Source organism: Python bivittatus, unplaced genomic scaffold (genome assembly GCF_059951505.1).
Source record: "Python bivittatus isolate LINGU-HERP-01145 unplaced genomic scaffold, Pbiv_v1 ctg000410_np1212, whole genome shotgun sequence".
NCBI lineage: Eukaryota > Metazoa > Chordata > Lepidosauria > Squamata > Pythonidae > Python > Python bivittatus.
The window spans coordinates 743158-770851 of NW_028277067.1; the positions used below are offsets into that span (position 1 = coordinate 743158).

Consider the following 27694-nt stretch of genomic DNA (forward strand, 5'->3'; position numbering starts at 1 on the left):
TCCTGCGCTCCGCCGAGCCTTTTCCTCCCCGCTGGTGGCAGGGCCGAGGAGCGCCCCCTGGCGACGGAGCCGATGAACGAACCGCCGGCCGCACCAGGACCGCGAGCGCGGGGGCCCGGGAGGGCGGAGCCGGGGGTGCGGCATAAGGAGCCGGAAAGCAGCGGCGGTAGCCGGGCGCTGGGACTGGGAAGGCAGGAGAGCGAGCGAGGGAGCGGGCGGGCTGCGATGCTTTGGGGCCGGCCGGGCTAGCAGGCAGCGCGTTGTGTGCGGGTCGGTCGGTCACTCACTCAGCAGCGAGGGCGCCGGCCGTCATGGAGAACCAGCTGGCGCGCTGCAAGATCGTGGTGGTTGGCGACAGCCAGTGCGGCAAGACGGCGCTGCTGCACGTTTTCGCCAAGGACGCCTACCCCGAGGTAGGGCAGCGGGGCAAGGCGGGAGGGGTGCAGGCGGCCCGGGGTGGGGGAACCGGAGGGGAGCTCGAAGAAGAGCGAGAGGAGCGGACGGAGGCCGTCCGAAAGGATGGGGCGGGGAGGGCTCGGTCCAAAGAGACCGCGCTGCGGAGGTCACATTGTGGACCGGAGAAGTGGATTCGGAGGGAAGCAGCGATGGAAGTGGGTGAGGGCGACTGTCTGGGTGTGCAGGCGGCGCGTGGAAAGTGCTCTTGGCGCGGGCTGCGGTGGGCACGGAACCTGGGTCCCAGCCGGGAGGTCCAGCGGTGGGGCTGAGCATAAGCGAGCCCCATGATCGTGGACTACTTTAGGGAGGACTCGCAAGCTGCGGGGTTGGAGCTGAGGAAGGAGGCAGCGGTTGAAGACCCGGTTTCAAGGTGGACTGGGGAGCCAAGGCAAAAGAGAGAGGGGAAGTGGTGGGTGAAGTGTATGGACCCTGGTGCAGGAGGGAAAGCAGGGGCTGGGTGGGATTTCTTGATGAAGGGGAGAGGTTCAAAGGTGCTTTCTGGTGGAGGGGGGTGAAGGACAGGAACCAGGTCTGCTCTGGGAAAATTAGAAGGAAACTCTAGGAGTGGAAAGGGAGCATTAGGTCATGCAGTAATGGGGCACTGTTCTGTGGATAATGCTGAGGACTGAAAAAAAAAAGCCTTGGTCTCTTCAGGAAGCTCTGGAATCTAGTATCAGTTCCCAGCCCTTCTAGAGCACTGCCTGTGAGCAGTCGCTTTCATCCTCAGGTAACTCATGAGTAAGCAAACTGCTGCCTCCAGGTAGTTTGGATTACTGCTCCCATCAGCTTTCTCCAGCAAAGGAGCCTTGGGAATGTTAGCCCCACACATCTGGAGGGCATGGTGTTGCTTACGCCTGCATTTAGTCCTCCCAGCCAGAGCCTGTTTGTGTCACGTCGAGTAGAGTAAGGGCGCCAGAATGGCTACTTTCAAGAGGGGTTCCTGCTGAGGGGTCTCAAAAATAGAGTGGGGGAGTCTGATGGAAGTAGGCTCCCATTTCTGCCAGTGCTGTATCTGATGCTCGATCATGCATTCTGTTCCCTCCTTCCTGTCCCTTCCCTGCAGAATTATGTCCCCACTGTATTTGAGAACTACACTGCCAGTTTTGAGATTGAGAAGCAGCGCATTGAGCTTAACATGTGGGACACTTCAGGTAAGTGAGGAGTAAGGAGGGGGTTGCCTTTGGAAAGGCTGGGGTTTAAACTCTAGCTGCGGTGGCCATTAGAAGTTGGGGACTTGGAAAATATACATAAGAGGATTCTACCTGCCCAAATCTATCTATCTATCTTCCTTCCTTCCATCCATCCATCCATCCATCTTTTCATTCAGAAGCTCAACAGAGCTCCCTCATAGTTTTTTTTCCCCAACACAACAATCCTGTGAGGTAGACTGGGCAGAGAGAGGGCGACTGGCTAATGGTAGACTTGAATCTGGGTCCGCCAGTGCCAATCTCTGTAATGTACTTTGCTATTATTGTTGGTCAGACAATCGGCCAGATGTTTAGACTTAATTCAGCATTTTTATCCACCTGTCGAGTCCTTCCCAAGGACCTGGGATAGGCAGATGTTGTTGTTCGATGGTGTTAAAGGTATTGTCATAGGGTGTAAGGTGTTCCAAGTAAAGCTGCCTTTTGCAATTGACTGATGGTGATTTTATCAATGCTGATGGTCTTCAAGTGGTGCTCCAGATGTTTTGGTATTGCACACAAGGCGCCTATTACTATTGGTACTATCTTTGCTTTCTTTTACCACTATTATTACCAATAGTAATAATATTACTATTATTATTATTATCTGTTTCTGACTATTTAAATATATGCATTCTCACTTATAGGACAGGAAGTGGAGCGGGGAATGATTCTGATTCATACATTACACCGAGCCTTATATAACCATAGCTTGTTGAATAAACCAAAGTGGCTGGGTTTACTTGGCACACTAAGTCAAAACCAAACAAACCAGATTATGGCTTGGTGTGAATTTGGGCAAGGAATCTTAACATTCCCCCCCCCCAGCAATAACACTGTTAAATAGATAATTACCATATTTGGAAACCATAAATAAAACTCTTGCTCCCTAGTTAAGGTTAATTGGTGAAGAAGACGGGTGCTTTGTGTGTGTTACTCTCCTCCTATGGTTACAAACAAAGCATCAGTTCAACTTTGCCAGATTTTTTATTTCTCCTTCTTCATTTCCAGTGCCACAACTGGTTCACAGAGTTGCTTTTTCCCTTAGTCCCAGACATTTAAATTTGCACTTTCACTACTTTTTCCAATCTTTTTCTTCTTTTTTGCATCAATATTTCAGTTTTTTTCCACTTCAGGCATGTCCAGAAATCATGTTCTTACTTCAGGAACAGTCCCGCTATGCTCAGGTGCACTAAAGGAAAAGCTTTTTGCAACGGGCTTTGAAAAGACACTTTCTTATTACTTCACTTGTTTTGGGCTTAAGCCCTGGTGCTTAGATTCTGGAGTTTAACTATGGTGTACCATTCAGACCCTGTTCTGGTGGCTGGTTGGCAAGGGGAACACAATGTGTGTATATACAGAGCTTACTTTTTCCATAGCTGAGTCTTGATGTTAAAGAGAAGTTCCTACCTTGAATATGGCTTATATATTAAATTGTCTTTATTTTTTTAAAGTTCTGCTTGTATACAAGGGCATCTGTGGGGAGGGAGAGTTGTCAAAAAAAAGTCAATGTGGCATCTATCAACTTGGCTTTTTTCACATACACACTTCCTTAAAAAAACAGGATTTGAAATATAGGCACACACATTCTACTAATTTTTGCCGGTTCTCCTAGTTCTCAGTTTCACAAGGCTATTAGGAACCAGATTTGATTGCGGGATGGGAGGAGGGGGAGAATTTGCCAATATGATTATGTGCTTCTCCCCCACACAGAGTAATTCAAAAGCTGCCATGATAGCCCCAGCCCCTGCGTCTTTCTCTTTGTGTCACCTTCTGCCAGCATCTGAAGATCAGGGAGATTGAAGAGAGGTTCAGGGTGAGGCCACAACAGAAGAAAGGTGAATAGCTGCTTGGATCCGTGAGCAGTCCTCTCTCCTGGGAGGAAGACCCAGTGTCATCTTCTCTTGTCTGCAGAAAGGGAAGGCTTCCTTTGGCCACTGTTTCAGGAGCAGCTCTCCCAAAGCTGTTCCTGGGTTCATTCTGGCTGCCTTTTCAAATGTTGCTTTTTATTTTGAACACCCCTCCTTGTCAGGCTTTCTGCATGATTCCTCGTACGTCAGGAAACGCCCCCCGCTCCCCCGCTTTGGCTCATGTTGCAAACAGCAGGTGTGGTACTCTGATCACGATGAGGTGTGGGATAAATATTGCCGGGGGCAGGTTGGCGGGTGGGAGGAGGATAATCTGACTCATTGGGGCTCCCTTGTTCTGTCTTGGCTCCGCTTTGCATTGATTAACTTTACAGCCTCATGATTGGCACGGCCAGACCCTTCCCTTGGCACAGGGTCTCTCACCAGCTTTGTTGGCTTGTGTGAAGGGCTCTGTTGTGTGTGATGCAGCTGTGGCAAAATTGCTGGTGGCTTCTTGGGAGGCTGTAGAAAGCCTCTTCTGTCTGAGGAGTGAAAAGGACGTCTCTTCCTTTAGCTGTGGGCAGAGGAAGCAAGCAAACAATTCCCCTGCTGTGGGAGGCCAGAGCGATACACAAAACGATAACAATGCTTCAGCATCTCCTAATGAACAGAAATGCAAGCATTGTCCAAAGCTGAGAAACATTCAAGGCTAACAACGGAGCTCAGCTAGTGAACTGCAGCCTCAGTTTTGGCAGCCTGGTGAAGTAAAAAGCTATCAGAATGCTTAGTAATCATAGTGGATCCAGCTAGACTCGCCAGAGATTTGTGGAGGGTGGATCTAATGCATTTATTATCCAGGAAAGCTGACCACAGATAGCTATGCCTAGCAATAAGAGCTGGTTACCAGATGTTACAGATGAGTAAGAAGCAGGACCGTATCAGGCCCTGTGGCAAGAGTCACTGGAGCATTTGGCTAGCACAAAAAGCTGCTTGATCTCCTGCAAGGGGCTTGTGCTGGTCCTGTGGCACTGGCAGCTTGAACACTGAGGTGCCCATGTGCAGGCACGCCATCTATTCCTGCCACGAACAGCTTTTGAATTGATCCTTCATTTGGGACGCAATTTGTCATCAGCCCAGAAGGGTCTGCTGACAACAAAAGCGATGCTAAAATCATCCAGCGCCCCAATTCTGCCTGGAGTTTTAAGCCGGATAGTCTTCAACTCTGCTTCAGACCAGATACATGTCTGATGTCAGAAACTACCAAGAACAGTACTGTAGAGGTTACTGCTGCTACTGGCTAACTCAGCCTTCCCGAACCTGGTGCTCTCCAGATGTGTTGGACATGATTTCCAACATGAGATATGTTTGTCCAATACTTCAGCAATGTTAAGAAATCCAGTGTTTGAATGTATATTAGCTATTCAATTCTTTACTGTTTTAAAAGGGTCTTGGATATATAACTGTCTTCAAGGTCAAAAGAAATATAATAATAAATCCAGTATAATTTAGAGTCAGTTTGAAAGCTCTCTATACAAGTGGCCTTTTCCAGGAACATTCTACATTTTCATTTCTAAATGAAATGTGCTGGATCTATTGTCTACCTTAAACTACAACTTTTTTTCTTGAGTCTGTCACCCCTGTTAATGTTGGCTTCTCTTACTTGGCAAGGGAAAAATCAAAAGATTTTTGTGACTTAGGATTTAAATTGGGGGGTGGTAATAAGATGATATTGATAAGGTATTTGTAATCTGTCTCATGTGTAACCTGCATCTGCATAAGCAACCTGTTTTCCCCTCCCCTGCACCATCCCTATTTAAATCCTACATGAGCCTAGCCACTCCATGCATCTGATGAAGTGAGCTGCAGCTCATGAAAGCATCTGCCTCTTGATAAAATGTGTTAGAAAAGGTGCTACCAGACTCCTCCTGATTTTTGGCTACCGTTGACTAACGTGGGTCTCCTACAGTGACAAGGGAAAGGCTTTCTGTCCAAACTCAATCTTTCGCATGTTTCTCATCTTCCTGACAATTGTAGTCAACCATCTCAAGCTCACCTCCCTTCACATGCTTAAGGAGATAGCATGAAGAAACAGCTTCAGAGCAGAGCCTTAACATCACAGTTGGAGCTCTTCTTCTTCTATAAAAACTTTGTTGTTCTGGTAAAGGAGTTTGAATGACCTCTGCCCTTTCCTGGCAGCATGCAGCCCTGGCCCATGGCTTTTATATGACTATATTGCAGTATATTGCAGGCTGAACTAGGAAACAATGACTCTTACTAACTTCCTCCAGCTTCTTGTAGCTTTTAACTTCTAGGCTGGCTCTTTGGTGAAACATGTAGTTGTTTTTCTTCCGTCTCACATCCCACTTCCATTAGATGAATCTTCCCCAACTTAGTGTCATCCAGAAGTGTTAGTCCTCCAGAGTATTGGGCTGCAGCACTCCTAACCTCCAGTGTATGGAGCATGTTTTTTTTTTCCTGGAGCTTCTTCTTCATGAGGAATGGCAGGATGCACTACTGTTGGTTTTCTGGCAATGCTTTCACAGCCATCTTTCTCTAGAGACATTGATAAGCTGAAATTGAGGGACAACAAGGCATTTCATAATGGCTGTTGACTACACTGAGTGTTGCTGCAAAGGCTTGCCACATCCAAATGCCCTTCTTATGCCACTGAATTTTGCATTCCCACTAGCTTTTCTCTGTCTCCAGCTATGTTTTTCTGACTCTGCAGACTGGTCAGGTTAGATTTTATCTGCTGCACATGTGAGGCTCAAGTGGGCTCCATGTTTATTGTTTATGACCATGACCATCCCAGGGCCATGTAGCCTCTAATAACTTTTAAATTCTCGTGTAGCATGCAGCTGCGTGACTGAGAGTCTGCCCTGTTGTATATATACAGACAGTGAATAAATAAATATGCTTTGGCCTAAGGTACTGCTTTAACATGTGGTGCCCTTTATCTGGAGATTTTGCACCTTGAAATAAGCCTTGCCCACTCAACACACCTACACACACATACGTATGCACTTTCAGCCATTGCATCTTGCAAGACTCTCTAGTATGTCCAGATGAATGCTTTGGTTTTGTACAAATCACTTTCGAGCACAATGAAAGTCACATATGAATTAACAGAAAATTGATGGGTGTGCAGGTCTTTGGATGGTGTGACTGGGATGCCAGGCATTTTCTTTCCATGCAAACGCACCAACAAATCCAGCTCTCCTGGAATGATGCTGTCCTCCAGCTGCACCACCAGCACCACAGGCAGTGGCTTCTTCCATGAGGGAAAAGTTGCTGCTGCCGCAGCAGGCAATACCTTTTAAAGTGTGGGGCCGGGGGGGGGGGGGGAGCTGTCTAGGTAAATTTCCCACCCCTTCCTTCAAAAACCGTCTGATTGTTTGGCTGCCCACCCTGAAATAGCTGTGATCCCTCCCCCCATCCCCTACCTATGAATGGCGCAACCAAGCAGAGGTGTGAGCCTGTGCCTCAAGGCCTGGAATACAAAGCTAATTCCATTTAGTTTTAAAAGGGACTCGCCTACCCACAGAATATAAATGGAATATCCCAATGAAATGCTCTGGCCAATCGGCAGCCAATGCCAGTGCAGGCTGGAGATTTGGGAGGGGGGGATGGAGGGCCCCAAATTGGAGCCAGCTGACTTGCATCTATTTCCTTCCCAAGTCAGTCTGTGTACACAAGAGAGGTTCTCATCTGCCAGCCAAGACAGATGGCTATAAATGCCTTAGCATTTTCAGAGATGTGCATGAAGAAAAGGGTGGGGCTTAGTCTGCACAGTCACAACCACCTTAACTTTTTTGACACCCCACCCCTGAAGGGCCCTCCTGATCGCAGTTCTGTTATTTCATATGCAAGCTGCTTTGGGAATGCTGAAAGTTGAAAGAAGGCATGATGAGTGATGTTAGGTATGTTTCTCTTGGCCTCTGCAGAAATATATTGAGGATCTATATGCTCTTGAGTGTTGGTTGACTCTTGAGAGCCAAAGTATTGAGCAGCATCCATGGTTTACCTTTAACAAATGAATATTGATTTGTCTTGCATCCTGTTGTGCTTTCTCATACTTGCTCTACTGTATGCATTAAAAAACTGGAGCTTGCATGCCACAATAATTATATTCCGAATCATGTCCTTTAAATATTAATCTAGCTGCTGAAAGGGTACAGAGTTTAATACTTTTTTGGCTTGAGCTAGGATTATAGTGCCATCCATCTCATCTCCTGAAATATTCTCTCAAGCTGAGCGTGGCTTAGAAAATATGCACAACACCCTCAGAAGATGGAAATGGTTCTCGCCTGAGCTTAGTGCATGTTTTAATTTCTAATCTGATTTTGAAATAAAAAAGGAAAGTATGATATAGTATGGTAGAAGTCTCTGGACCTTCTGAGTGGTGGATCCATTTAGAATTCTGAGAATATGTTGTAAGTTCTCTAGCAAAAAGCTGGTGGGAGAATTTGAGTTTTTACAAAATGATTGCCATGTGGAACATAACTGATTGTGAAGTATCAATTTAACCAATTCTATCTGCTATTCCTTATCCTGCTCCCCAATCAGTTGCTCCCTATTAATCCTGGTTTCTTTTGCCCTTTTTCTGGGCAGGGGACATACCTCCAAAATATAGTCCTGGGCTATAGCATTTGTTTCGATTTCCTAAGAATTTTGGGGCCCAGACGTATCCTTGGAAATAAAGAAAATGCTGTTAGCTGGCACTTTGCGTTGCAGAATGCCAGCTTCCTATTTTAAAAAATTAGCTTTTTTTTTTAAGTATGCTTTCAAAAGAAGGGTGGTCAGTACAGGGGGTGTCTTCAGGCACATTAAGCCACCTCACAGTGCCATGTTGGGGACCTCAGTACCATAGGAAATACCATTTGGCAATCTCCCAGGGGGGTGTTATTTATGTTGATTCCCATGTTTTCTTCAGCATCCAAAACTGTTGGTTCCTTATCACTGATTGTTACCAGAAGCATTAAGAGTTTAAATGTGTTGCATGAAATATATCCTTCACCCAGGGTGACTGCTGGTGAATCTCAGAAAACTGTCTTCTGATCACCGAGAAATAACAAATAATTCAACATTTATTTGGGGCTCAATTCATGCTAGAGGGTCACCTCAGGAGATAAGAACCAATGTCAGGTTAATCTACATTGAAAATACAAATAGCTACAAACACAATGGTCCTGATAGAAACCAAAAGGGGTGGTTTGGATGGGAGTCAAAAATAAATTGATTCTTCCCTCCAAATCTTGACTATAGAGGGAAGATTGTATTTTGCATTTTTGCATATATAAACTATGAGACTTGATGCCTCACAGTGATTAGATTCACACATTGTGCTATGGCAGTATTTCTCAACCTTGGTAACTTTAAGATCTGTGGACTTCAACTCCCAGAATTCCTCAGCGAGCATGCTAAGGTATAAAGTGGTTTATTCTGTTGGTCTAAATGTAATATATGCATGAAGTTGATGAATAATTTATGTTAGAGCACTAAACCATTGTATGAAGCTTGGTTTCTTGGTACTGTGGTTTAGTGTGATGAAAAAAGGAGGAAGCATAATTTGTATGTGGTTTCATTGTTTATTCCTATCTTGTTTAAGAAGGATGGGAATATAATAAGGAATTTTCCATTTAGGAGCGATTTTGCTCATATACAAGATTAACTTGGGTTTGTTCAATAAATCATGGTTAAAACAAGCTATGGTTTAGAGCACAAGAAGAAAGCTTTTTCAGTCTGGGGGCCACAGCGAAGGAATAGAGCGGAAAGGACAATGATGTGACGTAGTCGGGTGTACCCTGTGAACAGGAGGGTCAAGATTTTTTAGAATTTCTGGATTTCTTGAGGGGAGGGGGAAAGAGGGCAGTGTTAAGTTTCATAACAGGTTTACAAAATGTAATAAATGAATCTATGCCAATTTTAATCTGTTTCCTACCTAAACGCAGTGGAGAATCGTGCCACCAAATTTTGGTGATGCAAAAACAGGCTTTGGAGGGCACCAAATATATATATCAGCTGATGCATGCAGACCTTCATGTGCCTGTTCTAATTTACTATGATGTGCGAACTCAACCAATGTAAAATAAACTACCCCAAGGAACTTACACAAATCTGGCAGCCAGATAGACTGGGAACAGGAAAGGCAGAGACTTAGAAGTGAGAAAATACAGTGGGACTTTGTTTCAAGTAAGGTTGGGTTGGAAACCAATAGTTTAAGTTAGATATAACAGAAATGAATCTTCAAGAAGGTTTTGTATGCTGGGGGTGGTAGTGATGAACTAGACACAAGGTTAAATGGATAGTTTCTATATTTCTATGTTTTTTAAACCAAATACATTATTTTTTGTCCACCTGACTCTACTTACTTTGGTGTGGGCAGGTATTTCTAATGAGCAGCCACTAGGTGCTCAGAGAATTGGTGTACTGGAAAAGATTTTTTAATCTTTCCTTAATGAAAATTATCTCACTACTTATTAGCCCTGGAAGGGAACTTAGTGGTGGTGATGGGAGCAGAGAATGCCTTTTCCTGCACAGCGGAGGTGATCTTGCTTCCTCATCCCCATTCCCTGGGTCTTTTTTAGAAGGGGAAAAAACAGGCATGTTAAATGCGATCAGGCCTTGAAAGTCTTAGTTTGGTCCAGAGAGGTGCACATCTGAGCTGCTGGAGGTGGTTGTCTTTGTCTCAGAGGATAAAGAAAGAAGGTAAACACGTCTTTTATTTGGTATATGATTATGCAAACTTTGAAGTACCGTGGAACGTTTCCTCTGGCATGAATTGATAATGCTATTTCCTCTGCTCTCAGATTTTTTTTTTTTTTTTACCACTTTGGGGAGAGCGCAGAAGAAAAGTGAGCTGATATTTGCATCTTTTCCCGGGCTAATAGTTTGCAATTCTGTTAAGACTGTGATGGTCACATTCGCCCTATTTCAGTACCAAATCACTGGGCTGATATTGTTGTGTGCCTGACTGATCTGTCTTCGGTTTTATGTGAAGCACTCAGCAAGCTGCTGACCGGGTAGGAGATTAAAAAAATGCTGGACTCTGTTTTTCTTTGTGCCCTTCAGAGATTGGTGAAAAATCCTAGGCAGAGGAAACAATTTATCGACCCCCCCCCTTTTTTTTTTCTCCCTAGAGAATGTATGTGGCTGCTGAAGTTGTTTGGATAAGTTTGGTACTGATGGAAGGATACAAATCAAGGGGATATGAAAGCAGAGGGGAAGAATGCTGTTTTTCTCAAAAGGAGCAGTGATTCTGAAAAGGATTTTATTGGGATCTGGCCAAGAAAGGGAATATCCTAAAAACAAAGCAAATGTTCCAATGCTATTTTTCAGCCAAAAGTCTAAACACAGCGCTTACTCTGAGATAGGGAGTTAGTCAAGCATGGCTAGAGGAGAGTTATCTGGAGGTGTAGAATATTATTTATTTATTGCAATGATTTATAGCCCACTTTTCAGGATAACAATCCTCCCCTCAGCTTACAGTCAATATAAACTGTAAATAAAAATGCAATAAATGTGTTACTCTCTCATTTCTGAAGACCAAAGCTAAGTTTTAGAGATACTTGGATATGAAACCTGTCAGGTTGGAAAATCTTACTTTCAAGTGTACAGTTTTAATTCTTCATGTTTTAGAAATTAAGGGCTGCTCAGTAGAAAAACTAAAAGAAGTGCAGATTTTAAGCGGTGGGATAAAATTGTCAGCAAACATTACAACAATCTCATCTATTTTGGGGGATTGTGCTTCTGAGGATCACAGGGCTGTGAAGGGGCCCAGGGAGTGCATCGTAGTTTGTCTGACTGGATTTAGGGCCCTCCTGACTCCCTGATGGCCCTGGGCAGTTTACATTTTAAAAATAAGCAGTACTGTAAAGTGAAGAAAAAGGATATGCACAACTAGAGAAAACAAACCTAATATATCAAAAGAACAATAACAGAGGCTCCACCGCCACCTTAGCTCCAGGCCTGGGAGCAAAGCCAGGCTTTCAAAGACCTTCTGAACAACTGCAGGGTGGGAATGAGAGCTGTACAGAACTGTGGGAGGGGGTGCTACTCCAGAGAGCAGGTGCCATGACTGTGAAGGTGTACTTCTTAAATCCCAAAGATGACATTGTTTGGCTGAAGGGACCTGAGCACGCCCACTCTGCCTCATCTTATTGGGTGAGCAGACACCACAGGAGATAGGTGGTCTCTCAAATTACCAGGCCCTCTGCCATGAAAAGGTTTATAGATGGCTTGCACCTGTAGCCTAACGGGCAACTAGTGCAGCTCAAAAAGCAATGAAGACACATGGGCATTTTGTGTTACAACCATCACTATCAGCACTGCTACATTCTGGACCAGCCATAGATTTTGAGTGGCCTTCAAGGGCAGGCCCACGTTCAACACATTGCAGTAGTCCATTCTAAGTTGACTAGGACGTAAGTCATTGTCTGAAGGGCCTCCCTCTCTAGGAATGGGCACAACTGGGACACTTGATGGACCTGTGCAAAGGCCCTCCTGGCCACAGCTTCCACCTGTTCTTTGAGCAGGAGCTGTGAGTCCTGGATGATTCCCAGATTGTATACTGGCTCAAATGAGGAAGTGCAACCCCATTTAAGACCAAAGATGAAGAATTCCCAGATCCAGGGGGCCCAAATAACCACAGCCATTCAGTCTTGCCAGGATTGAGCCTGAGTCTGTTCCTTCCCATCCAGACCCAAACAGCCTCCAGACACTGTATCAGGTCATTGACAGTATCACCTGATGGCCTTGGGTCAAGATATATTATTGGGTATCATCTGCATACTGATGATTCTGGACGCCAAACCAATGGATGACCTCATCCAGCAGTTTCATGTAGATGTTAAACAGGAAGGGGGAGAGCATCAAGCCCTGAGGCATCCCACAAATGAGGGGCTGTGGATATGACCTATCTCCGTATCAACATTGAATGGAATAAGCACAGACGAAGGAGGAGAATCACCACAATACAGTGCCCCCCCACCTTCACAGCTGGTGCAGAAGGATACCATGGTTGATGGTATTGAAAGTCATTGAGAGATCAAGGAGCATAAAGATGGATACACTACTCCCCCATCCCGGCTCCATCAAAGATCATCAACAAGTGCAAGCAGTGCTGTCTCTGTGCTGTACTACAGTCTGAAACCTGCCTGAAATGGGTCTAGATAATCCGCTTCCTGCAAGATCCTCTGCAACTAACCACCTTCTCAACAACTTTCCCTAAAAGGGAAGATTGGAGACTGGATGATAGATGTCCAGAATTTTTGAGTCTAGTGATGGCTTCTTGAGGAGGGGGCATATCACTGCCTCCTTCAAGGCAGGAGGAACCACCCCCAAAACCATTCCATGGACGCAACTATAGGTCACTTACTGAGCAGGAGGGATCTGGATCCAAGAGACAGATGGCTGAACTCACACACTGGAGTACCTTATCCATTTCATTGGGAATTGCAGATTCAAACTCAGTTCAGATAATCCCCACAAGAAAATGCCCCAGGCATCTCAAATGGGCCTGTCCAGTCAGAGTCCAACTCTGAGCAGATCTGAGCAATTATATCTGCCAGATAGCATGAATGTTCCTCACAGCAGCCCTGAAGATATTCCTGAGGCCATCCCTCCCCAGCAAGGAACAAGTCATCCTCACAAAAGCCACCAGACAGCTACCAACGGATGTGATAAGGGTGGAGAAATAGCATTTTACTGCCCTTATTGTCACAATGCAGTCCTGAATGTGGGCTCTTATTTGTGTTGGATCGGATTTGCATGGGCCAGAAACCTGCTTTCTTTGTTATCAGAACAGCACATCATGATGTCAGTCATTATTACTAAGTCTTTATGGCACCTTTTCTCCAGTGACTTGGGGCTATGTGCATAGGATAGGCTGAGCCGGAGCTTCAGTGGTGAGGAGTGACATTAATCTGTTTTTCCACTGCACCATGCAACTTCCTATGATTAAGGCCTTGAAAACTGGTTGGAGTTGAGCTCTTAACTTGGGGCTAAAGTGCTGCTTTTTCCTGAGAATCAGTAAAATGAGGAAGCACAAGCAGTGAGGCCCTCCCTAGATACAGATTAATAGCTGTCTTTCCGTTTTGAAAACTATTGGGCAGAGATGGTTTAATCTGAGTCTGTCTGCTTTGGATCCTGTTTGTGGGGTGGGGGTTAATGCGATGCTTCAGACTCACTCTGTGTGAAATAGTAATAGAAGACTTCTGTAGAGAAGGTGCCCTGTTTTTCTTCCTTGCCATCAAATAATCACACTCAACTATTACATGAGAAAGTGGAATCTTAGTTAGAATCTTAGTTCCCAGGCAGGATGTGTCTCAGAAGAACTTAAGCACCCGCTAAAGCATCTTTATTTAGAAAGGCATCTTGGATCCTTTAAAAAAACCTCCAAAGATGGAGAAAAGCTTTGACACTGGAATTCTTCCTCACTGTTCTGCCTCTCTTGGGCCACAAGCATTTAGCTTAGAGCGTGGGAATCTGCAGCGTCTGATAAAAGATCCACTGCATTTAGGATGGAGAGGGCATCAAGAACGGTGGAAGAATGCTGTGCAGATTAAGGAGCCACACAGGCATTTCTAGGGGAGGAGGAAGCCTGATCTTGCTTATTCCCCAGTCTTCAGAGAGACGGCCTGGAGGCTGGCATTCTGAGAAGGAGAAATAGGAAAAAGCTCTACTATTAACTGAAAAGAAAGTACAGAGTATATGCCATTTGGCTGAATAAAAAAGGTGAAGGAAAAGAGTTGGACACCAGGCGTGCACATCCCATCTATTTCTTGATCCTTTTCCTATCTTTGACTTTGTCTCCTGCAGCTAAAAGCTGATATGACAAATCAACTCTCAGTTCACTTTGTGGAAGCTAATCTTGCTAGTGGCAGCCCTGTATTGAGACAGGCCATAAAAACAAAGTGCAAGTGAACAGTGACGATATAGTACAGCCAGACATGTTTCTGGGAGGAAGACGTTGGCTTGGGACCCACTTCTGGAGAATCTGCAGCCTAAAGCACTGTTGGCTGTGCAGAGCTTGCCGGTATATTAGTAGGGCCTCTTCCTGGTTGTTTTGCTCTGGATATAAATGGAAGTCTTCTTGCATGTGGGGTTGCCATGACACCACTAGGGGAACCTCAGAATGGTTTTTGAAGCCCAACCAACTGGCTGTGATTGATCCTGATACAATGCATTTTCCGTGGAGTCTCTGTAGGCCTAGATGCATTCTCTCTTTCTCTTGTGATTTTTAAATGGCTATAGGGACAACGTCTGCTAAAGTTGCCGTCTCTGAACTAAGCTGGGCTTTATCCTCTCCACAGCTGCCTTACTAGTAGATACAAACAAGTGAAGTTTTCCATGATTACATATCTGTGCAGGGAAAAACTTGCCTGTTGATTTCTGTCTGTTTGAGCGCCCTGGGAAGTCAAAAAACAGGCAGTGGCAGGCCAAGAAATTGTTTGGACTCCACCTTGACGCAAAGACTTCACTTTTTTAAAGTGAAGGATTTTGGAGTAGGGAGTAGGACCCTTAAAAATAGCTTGATGTCTATGGCTCTCTCTCTTCCCACTTTTTAATGATGGATGGATGGATGGATGGATGGATGGATGGATGGATGGATGGATGGATGGAAGGAAGGAAGGAAGGAAGGAAGGAAGGAAGGAAGGAAGGAAGGAAGGACACTTCTAAACACACATCTCTCTCGCCTGCCTGCCAAGACACTTAGTGATAAAATGCTTGTTGAAATATAGGAAGAGAAGTGAAATTTTCTCCTCCCAGGCCTTTGTCCGCCCTTTGGATGCTCCTTTGCCAGTTGAAGTTCCCTTTGTGTAGCTGTTCAGTCACTGGCTGATTCTTTGCAAATTTCTCTTTTTTTCACCATCATGCTAATAGGCAGTTTTCCAAGAGCTGCCTTTTAACACTATGTAATTCTTTGCTTCCATAACTAGACTTCATGAAGTAGCAGATGTGAAATTTAGCATCCTGGAAACTTGCTGTTTGAGAAATTAATTTTTTATTCTTTATGCTACGTAGAAGATTATGGACGCTGGTTGGAGAAAAAGAGGGGCAGGGACAGTGAGACAGACTAAGTGGTCCAGGAGGAAGAGGAGGATGATAGCACTCATTAAACTAGCAGATTACACTATACCAAATATATTCTTAATTTGAATATTGTCATAAGGCTGGGGACTGGGTTTTCATGGATCAGAACTGGGTTTTCATGGATCAGAACTTACTCGGTTTTGTTTAGCATTAAATATATTGCAGCCTGTATGAGAAACTAGAGAACCTTTTTTCCTGGTAAGTCCAACTTCTGTCTGATGTTGAAGTGAGATTCTTCTGAACATGATACCGTAAAAGGATGAGATATGCCCTGCCAGGCTGCCTCTTAACCGTATGTCTATATTTAGTATGCATGCAAGGGCAACTGCAGGAGGGCATAGAAGAAGTCAAGATGGCAGTCACACCCACACAACTGAAGTCCTGCTTTTTTTTATGGGGGTGCCTTTTGCATCCATGTAAAAAGGGGTGTGTCTTCGGTCAGCCCTCTGTCTTGACTTTTTTGCACACACCCCTCGGGCCCCCACAGAAGCCCCTGTATGGGCACACGCCCAACAGACCAGTAGCTTATCTGGCAATTTAAGGCCGTGTTAAGATGAGTGCCATGATGGGTGTGGCCAGTCCTATACCAGAAGGTAAACAAAGCACTAGCCACCCGCTATTTTATTTCTCACAAATCTTCTACACAGGACCCAAATGCATTGTTGTGAGGAAGTACAGGTTATATCTGAGGCTGAGATTTTGTTTTTCAGTTAGCTGGCTTCCTATTCATATTTGTTTGTTCATTTACTTATAAATCACATTTATATAGCCGCCTGTCTCACATAGCAACTCTGTTTTAAGTTTTAAATGAAAATGATCTTGAGCAGGTCAGAGCATGGCAGATACGAAGGACTGTGTTGGCAGGCACATTATTGTCTTCTGTAACCGCACTGGGGACCCAGGATATGTGGTTTAAACTGAATGGGAGATGCACAGTCCTATTCCTTGTTTAATTGTAATGCTCAAGCACGTAAAAGAGGAACACATTTGGCCCTGAGTTTTCTAAAAAACAAGCACTGATCCTTTTTTTAGGTGAAAAGTTCTGTTTCTTATTTGCAGTTGCAGCTTAGCCAAAGACATGTTTGTTTCTCTTGAAGGGAACAATGTCCTGTTTATGAAGGCGTGTGATACAGCCTTGATCTAAACATTTATGTTGGAGAGCAAAGTGTATAAATACCAGTTGTTTTTATTTTCAGGACTGCTCATGCAGATTTGTGACTAGTAAGGAACTATGTTTAATATCATAGTAATTGGGAATTAATAATTCAGATTTAACGAGCTGTTAACATCCTATTTTTGGAGGACATTTTGACTGCTTCATTCTTCATATCACTTTATCAAACACTTAACATTCTGGCTGGGAACTTGGTCAGAGCAGAAGGCACAAGTGCCTTAGTGGGGAAAGGCTGAATAGAAATTATGGAGATGTTCAGAGTTCTTTGGTTCTTTAGAAATCTTGCAGTCTCATTCTCAAAAAATCTAAGGATCCATTTCAAGTCAGAACAAATTCTAAGCTTCCTTTCTGTGGGTGTTGTGATGGGATTATTAGCTTTTCTGTTTCACAGTTGGTGAAAACTAGACCTGGTAGGAGGAAGGGCTAATACTGGTTTTGTTTTTGAATGGATGGATGGGGCTGTGTGGAGCAAAAACCAGTATTAGATCATTCTATCTAATTCTAACTTTCCACCCCTACCAAATTTATATTTTGTACGAAATTCCATTTTTAACACCCTGATCTTTAAAAGCGTTGCTATGGACCATTTGATGTAATTTGTGTATTCTCATTTCTTGCTGTTGCAGTGTGAAAAGAAGGGCCTTAAAAACAATTTGTTTCTTGTAATCTATTTTATGCAGCAGCATCCTTTTTTGCCTGTGGATGGTATATAGCAAAAACAACAGTTGTTTCAGAAAGACGCAGATTTTAAGAAATCTATTGTAGCCATGAAAGAATAAATTGGAGCAAAAGATTATACAAATAATATAACTTTTATTGGATATCAGGACAAACAGGAAGTCTTGTCATGGAAAAGATTATAATCTGAGCACCATCTACCATTAAAATTATTTAATTTTAAAACATTTATTACCTTTTAACTGAACATTCTGAGGAGAATGTCCTTAATCCTTACCCTATCCCATATTATTAGTTTTTAAGGTTATAATTCTTTGGAAAAAAAAACTAATCGCCTCATTTGCTTTTTGGTACAATTGGTCGCTATTGGAGAAAATACAAGTAGGCTGAGAATATTGCTTTTATCTTTATCTTGGTCACCTTCACGATCTCTGTACAATGGGGATTGCAGGTCAAGCATAAAAACAAGTGCATCCGAGGTTGTATAGGTCAAGAGTATCACCCGAACTCTCATTTGCATTCCAGGTTTTGAAGCTGTTCCATCTGTCGTGATTCTTGGCTTTGCCAAATATTTGGCTCCATCTGTTATGACATCTGGTTCCACCTGCCATTAGCTGCTGTGCCCCATCAGTGCTGTTGGACATCTGCCATCACTGACTGGTCTCATCTGCAGCCAATAGAGACCCGCTTGAATAAAGCTTTATGACTGTCTCTAAATACTGATCTTGGTGCATGGCAGTGATTACATCTGAGTCTGAATACGTAGGGCCTGCAAACATTTGTGGAACTCTCTTTTTCTCTGAAATCACTCATTCCCTACTGTGCTCTGGTCTTCCTAACCACATTCCTCACAAGCAGATTGCGCTGGTGGAATTATACATGGTGAATTTGCTAGACCTTTTAATTAGATTTAGGGGGTGTCATTCCCCCCCCCCTTACCTGACTGCTTCAGCAAAAGCCAGACTGGCTATATTTCTCAGATAATGGGGGACTCTTTCTCAGGCTTCTGGTGGGGATCAGGCCAAACTCTATTGACCACAGTTCTTTGGGAAAGCAGCCATATCCATCCTTTTCATTCACTAATGGCTTTTCAGGGAGTCTTACAAAAACTTTTAAAAGCCTCCTGCATTTGCTTTCTCCTTGGCAGGATAAATTGGTTCTTCCTGTAGTGTTTTTTTTTCCCAGGGGGGTGGGGTTGAGTAGAAGATAGGCTGGAGTCCCTTCATTTGGGAATTGGGATTAAAGGTTTAGAGGGGCTGAAGAAGGACCTGGGTGACAGTAATCAAGCGGTGCAGTAAAATAGAGTGGTTTTACCACTTCATTTAATTGTGAATGTTCATAGGGAAAGGGCCTCAACTCCTTAAATTTGTTTTCAGGAGTACATTTCTCCTCCTAAAAATTCAAAACAGTAAGAATGCAACTGAATATGTACGGTGGACTTTGCTTTCAGGTTAAACCTGCCCAACTTCATCTAACTTCAAAAGCTATGGAAGTTGGACCTGGTTAATACCTGGATGGGACATCAACAGGGAAGGCCAGAGCTTTGGGCTTATCAGAAAGCATTCTGGAAGAAGGCAGTGATAAAGCCCTTCCATGTTGTCAGGAAAATTACATGTCCGTGTCCGTGAAGTCACCCGGAATTGAGCTCAGCTTATATTGAGCTCATGTGAACTGGCTGGAAAAAAAAAAAGCTATTCTCTAGGTACTTGTCATCCATCCCCTCTTAACTCATTGACTACTTTTTTTCCATTTGTAATTGATCCATCCCTATCCCCAAAATCCATTAGGGTAAGAAAGATAGATCTTAATTGGTAGCACCAGGGACTCTTCTGAAAGCCAGACTCTGTTGGCCTACTTCAAATTACCATGTTACACTGAAATGAGAACACTTGGTCCTTGTAAACAGCAGAACTGGGGATAAGGTAGGGAACAAGTCCTGCTCTTTAAAATCCTTTAGGTACTCAGACCTAAGCGTCAATCAGCATGTTGTCTTGATTTAGACCAGAGGTAGGTATGTTTTTAGTAGCTGAAAGATTCATTTAACAATTTTGAGGTTATCAAGAATCATAGCAGGGAGAATGATGATGGAAAATGGACACAGCCATATGAAAAATGTCTGTGAGACTGGGATTTTGTTGGACACTGGGATTTTGTTGACTCCACTAGTTTTTGTGTGTTTCTTGCCTCAAAATGGCAAAACCTTGTGCCATAAATATTCAGCAGTTATAGCTAGCAAGGCCTCTTGGTGCCACAGGAAAAGGATTTGAGGCCCATCTATCTTTTAGGCCAGTGTTTCTCAACCTTGGCAAATTTAAGTTGGGTGGATTTCAGCTCCCAGGTTTCCCAGCCAGGGGGGTTCTGGGAGTTGAAGTCCATACATCTTAAAGTTGCTAAGGTTGAGAAACACTATGTTTGACTAAGCTTTATATGGCTTTTTTCTTGAAGGAATCAAATTATGCTACAGCAGCTTAGTTTTTGGTCAGATCCAGCTCCTCAGTTTTGCTTTAATGGCTTCCCACTGCCATATGAGCTTTCCTTCATTTTCCATTTTCTTTTGTTTAAAACTTCGGTTGAAGTCCAATTTGAAACTGCTACAGGAAGAAAGCATGTGCTGGCTGTTCTGTGGAAGGCTGTTAGACACAGCACTTTCCCAGTCCAACAGTCATGCTTTCACACCAGCATTTCCTGCATCTTGCAAAGGGTGCGTTAAGCTCACCCTTTCATAAAGAGGCTGCAGGGCCATCCTGCAGGCAGGGGATAGCCTTTTGAATCCCAATCCGTTTGTAACATTCCTCAGGGACGAGGGAGACAAACGAGGCCATGAAACAGGTATTTCTTAGTGGGGTGTGTTTGTCTTGCTATATTCTGCAAAAGCAATTGGGACTCTCTTTTGGTGCCTGTTTTTGTACTAAGTCTCTCCCTGTGATTATTGGACCTGTTCTCAACACATTTGCATCACTTACTTGTCCCTGTTACAGAATCATGTATCCTTTCCCCATCCACACATTTCCAGAACTTGGGGATTAAAAATCAAACCATGGACCTGGCTATGTCTTGAGAGGCACATCTGTAGAGACCCCATCCCTCTCACAAGTGATTTCCTGAGGTCAGGATGTATCTCTGCGAGCCTAATCCTGCCAAGCAGCAGGAGAATCTGAACAAATGCCTTCTCAACCCTTAGTCTCTCCTCTCATTCCTTACTTGTCAGAGCTTTCATGGTGGGACGCAGGGCGTGTTTTGCATTTTCTGGCACTCTGGCTGCTTCAGGCCTTGGCATAGCTTGTTGCTATGAAAGACCAAGAGGGCTGGTGGCATCCAGCTCTTCTCCCTGAGGCGTGAGCTCAGAAACAATAGCTAACTCCTGAAACAAGAAGAGATTGGATTGAGTCAAGGAGTAAATGGAGTCTGGCAGTTGAAATCCTTGGCCTGACCTTCATGACAGGTTGTGTGATGAGAGCAAAACCAGCTCTATTATGAGCAGCTCATGACTGTTCCTCAAACAGGAGACACCTTGAGATCTCCCCCTGCCCAATTTGTAATGTCCAGTCCTTCTGACCTATATTCTCATGGTGCTAATGGCAGTCAGGGATGCAGAGGGGGGTCCCTATGTAGCTGAGACTGTACAGCAGAGTTTGTATTTGTTTAGCAAGCTCAGGCCCTCAGATTTCTTTCTTCAGAAAGGAAGGGCTGATCACTGTTTATAGTGGAGGTGCCAGGAGACTCAACATGGGAAGCTAAGATGCTGAATGGAAGAGGGCACTTCCTGCCGAGGGAGGGGGCATCCAGCCTGCTCCACAAGAGGTCGCCTGCCAGCCTGTCTTCACTGGTAGGCAAGTATCTTTCCCTTCATCCCTCCAGGAACCACAACTGTGTTCAGTCGGCCCAGATGAAAGTTGCAGCAATGCCAGATCGTGACTCCGTTGCTGTTTTCTGAGGCATTTTTGATTTGCCTCAATTAAAAATGTTTACAGGTCAAAGCACTTAATGCTCCAGGCTGCATCTGAGAGGAGCATACAGTGTGTATTGTTGCTGGGTCCCATCTCAGTGGAATACATAATTGCAGCTGGTTAATTTATGGCCCCTGCTGTATGTGTTAGCACTTCTTCTGTATGCTGAGAAGAAAGTGGTGAATCCACTTTGGGCTATCTGCCCTCTGTTCTAAACAGACAGGCTGCTTTTTCCCTGTCATCCAGTCTGTAGGCATTATAAATTACTTACATGGCACTTGGAATTTACAGAGCATTTAAGAATGTTTGCTATCATTACCCTCACAACCCCATCAAACTGACTGTTCCCATTTTACAGAGACAAAATTACTCTTATCTAAGCTCCTAGTATGTTGATTGTAGAAAGGGAAATGAGAAGCTAGGCAGAAGTACAAAATAGTCTTGCAAAAATTAGGCTTTGAGAGGCTTCCCCAGCTTCATTCCCAGTCGTAAGCCTGGCGGTTCTCAATGACAAGAAAAGCCAGTTTCTATAGTTTCCTTTTCTTCCTTCATATCCTCCTTCAGAATGTAGGCAGGAAGTGAAAAGGGCTACCTTTCATTCTGATGGGTATGTAAAAATCTGTTTTTTGCCTTATTTCTGGGGTGTTTTAGCAATCATGTGCTACCAACTAGACTGCTAATATTTTAAAGGGCTAGTACTAAGTGGTGCTGGAATCAGTTTGGTGTAGTGGTGAAGGCACCAGGCTAGAAACCAGGAGATGGTGAGTTCTAGTCCCACCTTAGGCACGAAGCCAGCTGGGTGACCTTGGGCCAGTCACTCTCTCTTGGCCCTGGGAAGGAGGCAATGGCAAACTATTTCTGAAATCTTGCCAATAAAACTGCAGGGACTAGTCCAGGCAGTTGTCAGGAGTCAAAAACTGACTTGAAGGCCACACACATACACAGTGGTGCTAAGGTTGCTAAGCATTCATATTCCTGAATATGGAACTCTCAACTGCAAACTCATATGTTGATGCCTGGGACTAAGTGATGCCCGCAAAGGTGTTTCGTGGGGTTTTTTTTAATCCTGGCTGCTCCCGACTAAGCAGCCTGGAAGAAGAGAGAAATAGGTGGAGCTGAAGGTAGAATAAAATGAAATGTAGAGAAAATTGGAAAAAAGGGGAGAGAAGGGAATAGGGAAGAAGGAAGGCAAGGGGACCAGAATATGAATGAGCATAAACAGGGATGGTGAAAGAGAGGGTGTGACACTTCTAATCATGCCCTTGCTGGCATGTGACTCATGGAACTTCTAAGATGGGAATGTGATGCTCAGGCTGAAAAAAAATTACCACTCTGTCCTCTGTACAATATACAAAGACCATGTTTAGCCATATAATTAAGTTAAAATTTATGTCTTTCTCATGCAGGCTCAACATACTATGACAATGTCCGCCCCCTTGCCTATCCAGATTCAGATGCTGTTCTCATCTGTTTTGACATTAGTCGACCTGAAACTCTGGACAGTGTCCTTAAAAAGGTGAGCTTGCTAAAAGGTGCTACTGAGGTGGAATGTGATGATGTTAAAGCTAAGGAGGGCCTCTTTCGTTTTTGGAAAATGGATGGGAAAATAGGTTTTCCTGTTGCCTTGCAGAGCAAAGAGGAACTCTACTTCAAGATCACAATCGTATCACTGTAGGCTTTGGTTTCTGATAGGGTGTCCTTACAGAATTTGTGTTTTTGGCAATGCTTAGCCTTTTTAAAGGCAACTCACAATCCATATGTTTTTTGGTACGTGCTTGACAATTTGTAGCAAGTGTGATTATCCAGAAGATCCCAGGATCCCAGGATCAAACAGGCAATTGCCTACACAGCATTAACATGCTTGTGTTTGTTGCATGGCAGGAATCACAGGCCTCGTCCTTGTCCTTTGCCTATTTGCTTGTGGAATATTTGGTGCCAGGGTTGTCAAAAACCCCAATGTGCTTAGCAAGACAGGAGATTTAGCTGTCTATTTTTTTTCCCATCTGCCACAATCCTGTTACTTAACTATGTAAGAAATGCTTACTTTGTTTAAAAAAGGAAAGGAAAAGAATATGATGCTGGATTGTGAACTTGCCTAGAAGTGATGCTTTTGAGCCTGGAACCCATAAATATATATCTAGAGTACATTCAGTGACCTGGCATAGATTTCTAGAAATCTAAAGAGTGTTCTAAAATCTGTATGCTTTCTCCGTTTATTTCAGCAAATGATTTTTGTCATCGTCTTTGCTGCTCACCTCCAGTTTGTCTCTGCTGCAGCCATCCCAGGGGCTTTTATGGAAATGTGTGGAGTTTTGATGCAGCGCTTGAAACAGATGGGAGTCTCTGTGGGTTTCTCCACTGAGCACGCTCCTGTTTCCCAGTGCACATTTTGGATAGGAGTGATCCTCCAGCTCTGGGATGCCAAAAGCAGAGTTTAGGGTTTTGTTTTGTTTTGTTTAATACTGAAACAAAGATGGGAGACTGCCCCCAGCTTAAGATGCAAATAAATTGGGATGTACAGTTCTCATAATTGCAGCCTATCAAATGCAAAATAGGAACCAGCTTTCAATTTTTACAGAATTCTGGCTTCACATAGCTTGTAAGGTCAGAAGAGACAATAAGTTATTTGGAATTTTGAGTAAACAGTTTTACATAAACTTGATTTCTATTGAACTAGGGCTGACTGGAACTATTAAAGCAACAAAGATTTGAGGCCAAGAAAGTGAATTCTGAAATCTGTAGAAATAATATAGCTAATAAGCTTTGTCAGTACTGGCTTATTTTCATGCTTTTTTCTGTTTCTGCAAGTCAAGGGTAAACCTTTGAAGTTGTCCTTTGGGTCAGCTGACTTCTGATTCTGAAAGTTTTCCTACACATTGAGGTGTTTCTTGCTTTAAAGGCATGAAGACAAAACTGAAACAGAGACTTTGAGGGTACTGAATTATGTTGACTGGTATCAGAAGTTCTCTTCTTAAGCGGTAGTTGTGTTGTGCATTACATGTAGTAAAAATAAGAAATTAATGTTTCTCAGAATATATGGAGTATATGGAAATTGAGCTATCATAAGTGAGAAAAGAAACCAACCATCAATTTATTTAACTCCCTAAACTAATATTGCTATATACATTTTCCTTTAAAACAAGGAAAAGGGAACATGTCTCTACCTCAAACTTGTAATCTAATTTTGGAAAGCTTAGTCTTCCTTTTTGCACATATTGGCAATTTTTGTGCCTGGAATGCTGGTTGCCTACACCAGATATAGAGAATCTGAATCATAGAAGTTGCATTTTGTTGCTCCTTGTAAAAAGCTCAGGTTCCTAATCATTAGTGTCTCAGTTTTATGAAAAATGGGTGTGGGATAAAAAAAGGTGTGATGTGGGCATGGGCTGGGATTATTGAGCCAATGACCTTGCCCAATTATATTAATCCATTTTTAATTTAATTCTTCTTTGATTCTTTTTCATACAGTGGCAGGGAGAGACACAAGAATTTTGTCCTGGTGCCAAAGTGGTTTTGGTGGGCTGCAAACTAGACATGCGCACAGACTTGAACACTTTACGGGAACTCTCCAAACAGCGCCTTATCCCTGTTACACATGAGCAGGTGTTTATTTTGCCTTTAATCAAAGCCTGGATTAGCCTGGGTTAAGCCTCAACTTGCTGCCGGGGGGGGGGAATAGGGTTCTCACAGTTGCAGAGAACTGATACACATCCCTGCACACACACGTGGCAGCACGTTTGGAGCTTGACCTGGGCCAGTTCTGACAGCCATGGAAATCAGATGATGAGATTGATCAGACTGGCCCAAGAGCCAAGGCCATTTTCATGGTGGTTACTGTGTCCTTATGGAACAGCCTTTTCATGAGAGGATGTATTGCCAAGTATTAATGTAACTTTCCCTTAGCTAAACAGTAATTTGGGCAGCCTAACTTTGCCTTCAAGCCATGGATGTTTATCTGATTTTAATTGATGCTGGGTTTTAGTCCATATTTTACGTTTTAGAGTTCTAACTCTATTTTGGCTTTTGATTTCTACTGCAGTGATATTTTAATGCTTCCATTGTAATGGTGTGTCCCCACTGTTGCTTTTCTTTATTTTCCTTTTAGTAAACTGCCTTGAGGGTCTTTTTTAACTTCTAGAAGCGCTATTAACTGAGCTATAGTAAATAAACCTTAGAATGAAGGGAAGTCCCTCCATTGGAAGCAGGCAGGGTTGAGCCCCAGCGCTGTCTTTTGAAGAGACTCAAGGAGCTGCCCCTGATCCTCTCACACACTTATTTTGCTAGAATTGATCGCAGAGGCCAAGGTACATCAGCCACCGGTATATGTAGAGGAAAAGAACATGTCCTATTCTATCTTAATGTTACACATACATGTGTACGTGCAACAGCATCTGGAACAAACCAGATTACGTATTAGCATCGTGACATCTGACAAAGGCCACATGACATTAGTCGTGATGTTTGCATGACATCCTGCTCTCCTTGGACCTCTCCACAGATGGCCGTGCACGTGTATGTTCTGCCGATTTTTTCCCTCTCCCTTTTATACGTACACGCAGAAGTGCTTCTCTGCAGGGTAGGCTAAAGGACTGAGCCACTCTGTGACTGAAGCAAATGAGAGAGTGCAGGCTCAGAACTGCTAATAAAGAGAAAGTGCCCTTCCCAGCTGAGACGGCTTTAATTTTACATGAATTTATTTACCTGAGCTGGTATGTTCCCTGGATTTCTCTTGATGCCTTTTAAAACTGTGCTGCAATCTCCCTTGTCCTATGCGTGTGGAAGCTAAGCCTAGATTCGCAAAGCCCTGTGTGTTCAAAAGCCCCCTCAGATAACTGATGCAGAGGGGAAAGAGGAGGAATGCCGCCACCACCACCACCCACCCCAATATGAGCCCAAACAGATGAAGCTCTTGGGCTGAAGGCTCCTTTGCTGCTAATTCCACCAGCGGAATCTTCTGCTCCACACCCCAGTTGCATTCCCAGCCCTTCCGCCGGGAAAGCTATGCTAGCCTGTTTTTACCTTCTTTCCCACCTTGGCACCCTCAGATGCTAGCATTTTTCACACCCTCCCTCTTTTAGACATAGTGCCTCTCACTCCATTTTTTAAAAGACTCTCTTGTATCCCCTCCTTCTAGGAAAAGTACTAAAATTAACTAATAGCTGTGATGTGAAAGAAACACACGGAGTAACAGTGTCTGAGAAGGTGATAGGTGTTTTGTCAGAATGTGGGGGAGGAGATGGGAGTTGATTGCAACATAATAAGCAATTACCAGACTAAGGGGGAAGAAAGCAAAAGGAGGTTGGTGAATTCTGGCATAATGCAATAATGTGCTTTCCCCATACAGGGCAGCATGCTGGCCCGCCAGTTGGGTGCTGTGGCATATGTAGAATGCTCTTCCAAGGTGTCGGAGAACAGCGTCCGGGACGTTTTCCATGTGACCACACTGGCCTCAGTCAATCGAATTCACAAGCACCTCAAGCGCAGCAACTCAAAGCGAGGGCTGAAGCGGGTCACGCAGATGCCTGGACGGACGGACTTGTTGACTGACTCTGAGATCCGCAAAGACCGGGCCAAGAGCTGCTCGGTGATGTGAGAGTGGACGCAACTGCAGAGGGGCTGAAGTATAGCACTGCCTGTCCATATCGCTTTGTGTAGTAACTGGGAATGGAAGGTCTGTGCACCGAGGGCCACGTTCCCCAGGATGTAGGTCAGAGCAAACTAAGGCCTCTCTAGAAGCTGCTGAGTTGGGCAGGGAGGGATCTGCCTGAACCTGCAAATGCTCAGCACTGTGTGAAAGCGCCTAGATGGCCCAGTGTTGCACAAGACACAGAAATGCTCAGGTAGCAGACATCCTCCAAAGAAAGGAACACATCCCTATGAGTAGCACTAGGGGCAACAATACTTCAAACCCTCTTAAGAGTTATTATTTCGGAGCTAGTTTCAAATGTGTAGGTGTCCAGGCAACCCAAGTGTCTGGCATTTTTGAAGCTGTGGTGTGTGGCAATCAGACCATGCCTACAGCATGTGTGCATGTGTATGTTTGTGCTCATGCTTGAGGACAGTCATGGAATAAAAGAGTTACAGAAGGGTCAGAGGAAACGGTGGTCATTTGAGATGAAAAATGTGATCAATTGAGAAGGGGGGGCTGATAGTTTTGGGCAACTGAGTAGCTCCCAGGGCACTGGACACTCTGAAGTCATTGACGAGGTCATTCCACTACTTGGCAGATGCTGTGGAAGAGACACCACCATCAGAGATGATTGCCATGAAAGTGGCTTGATTCTCTTTTGGAAAGTGATGGTTTTTATTATCTCT

The 27694-nt window shown here is 44.0% G+C and overlaps 1 protein-coding gene across 1 annotated transcript; it reads left to right on the forward strand.

Annotated features, from left to right (window-relative positions):
* On the forward strand, nucleotides 1-27672 carry RND2 (Rho family GTPase 2). Its single transcript, XM_007425028.3, has 5 exons — nucleotides 1-413; nucleotides 1520-1607; nucleotides 22786-22895; nucleotides 24848-24982; nucleotides 26724-27672. Exons 1-5 carry the CDS (start codon nucleotides 312-314, stop codon nucleotides 26970-26972), a joined length of 684 nt encoding a protein of 227 aa, XP_007425090.1. The 5' UTR covers nucleotides 1-311; the 3' UTR covers nucleotides 26973-27672.
* The last annotated feature ends 22 nt before the right edge of the window (nucleotides 27673-27694 follow it).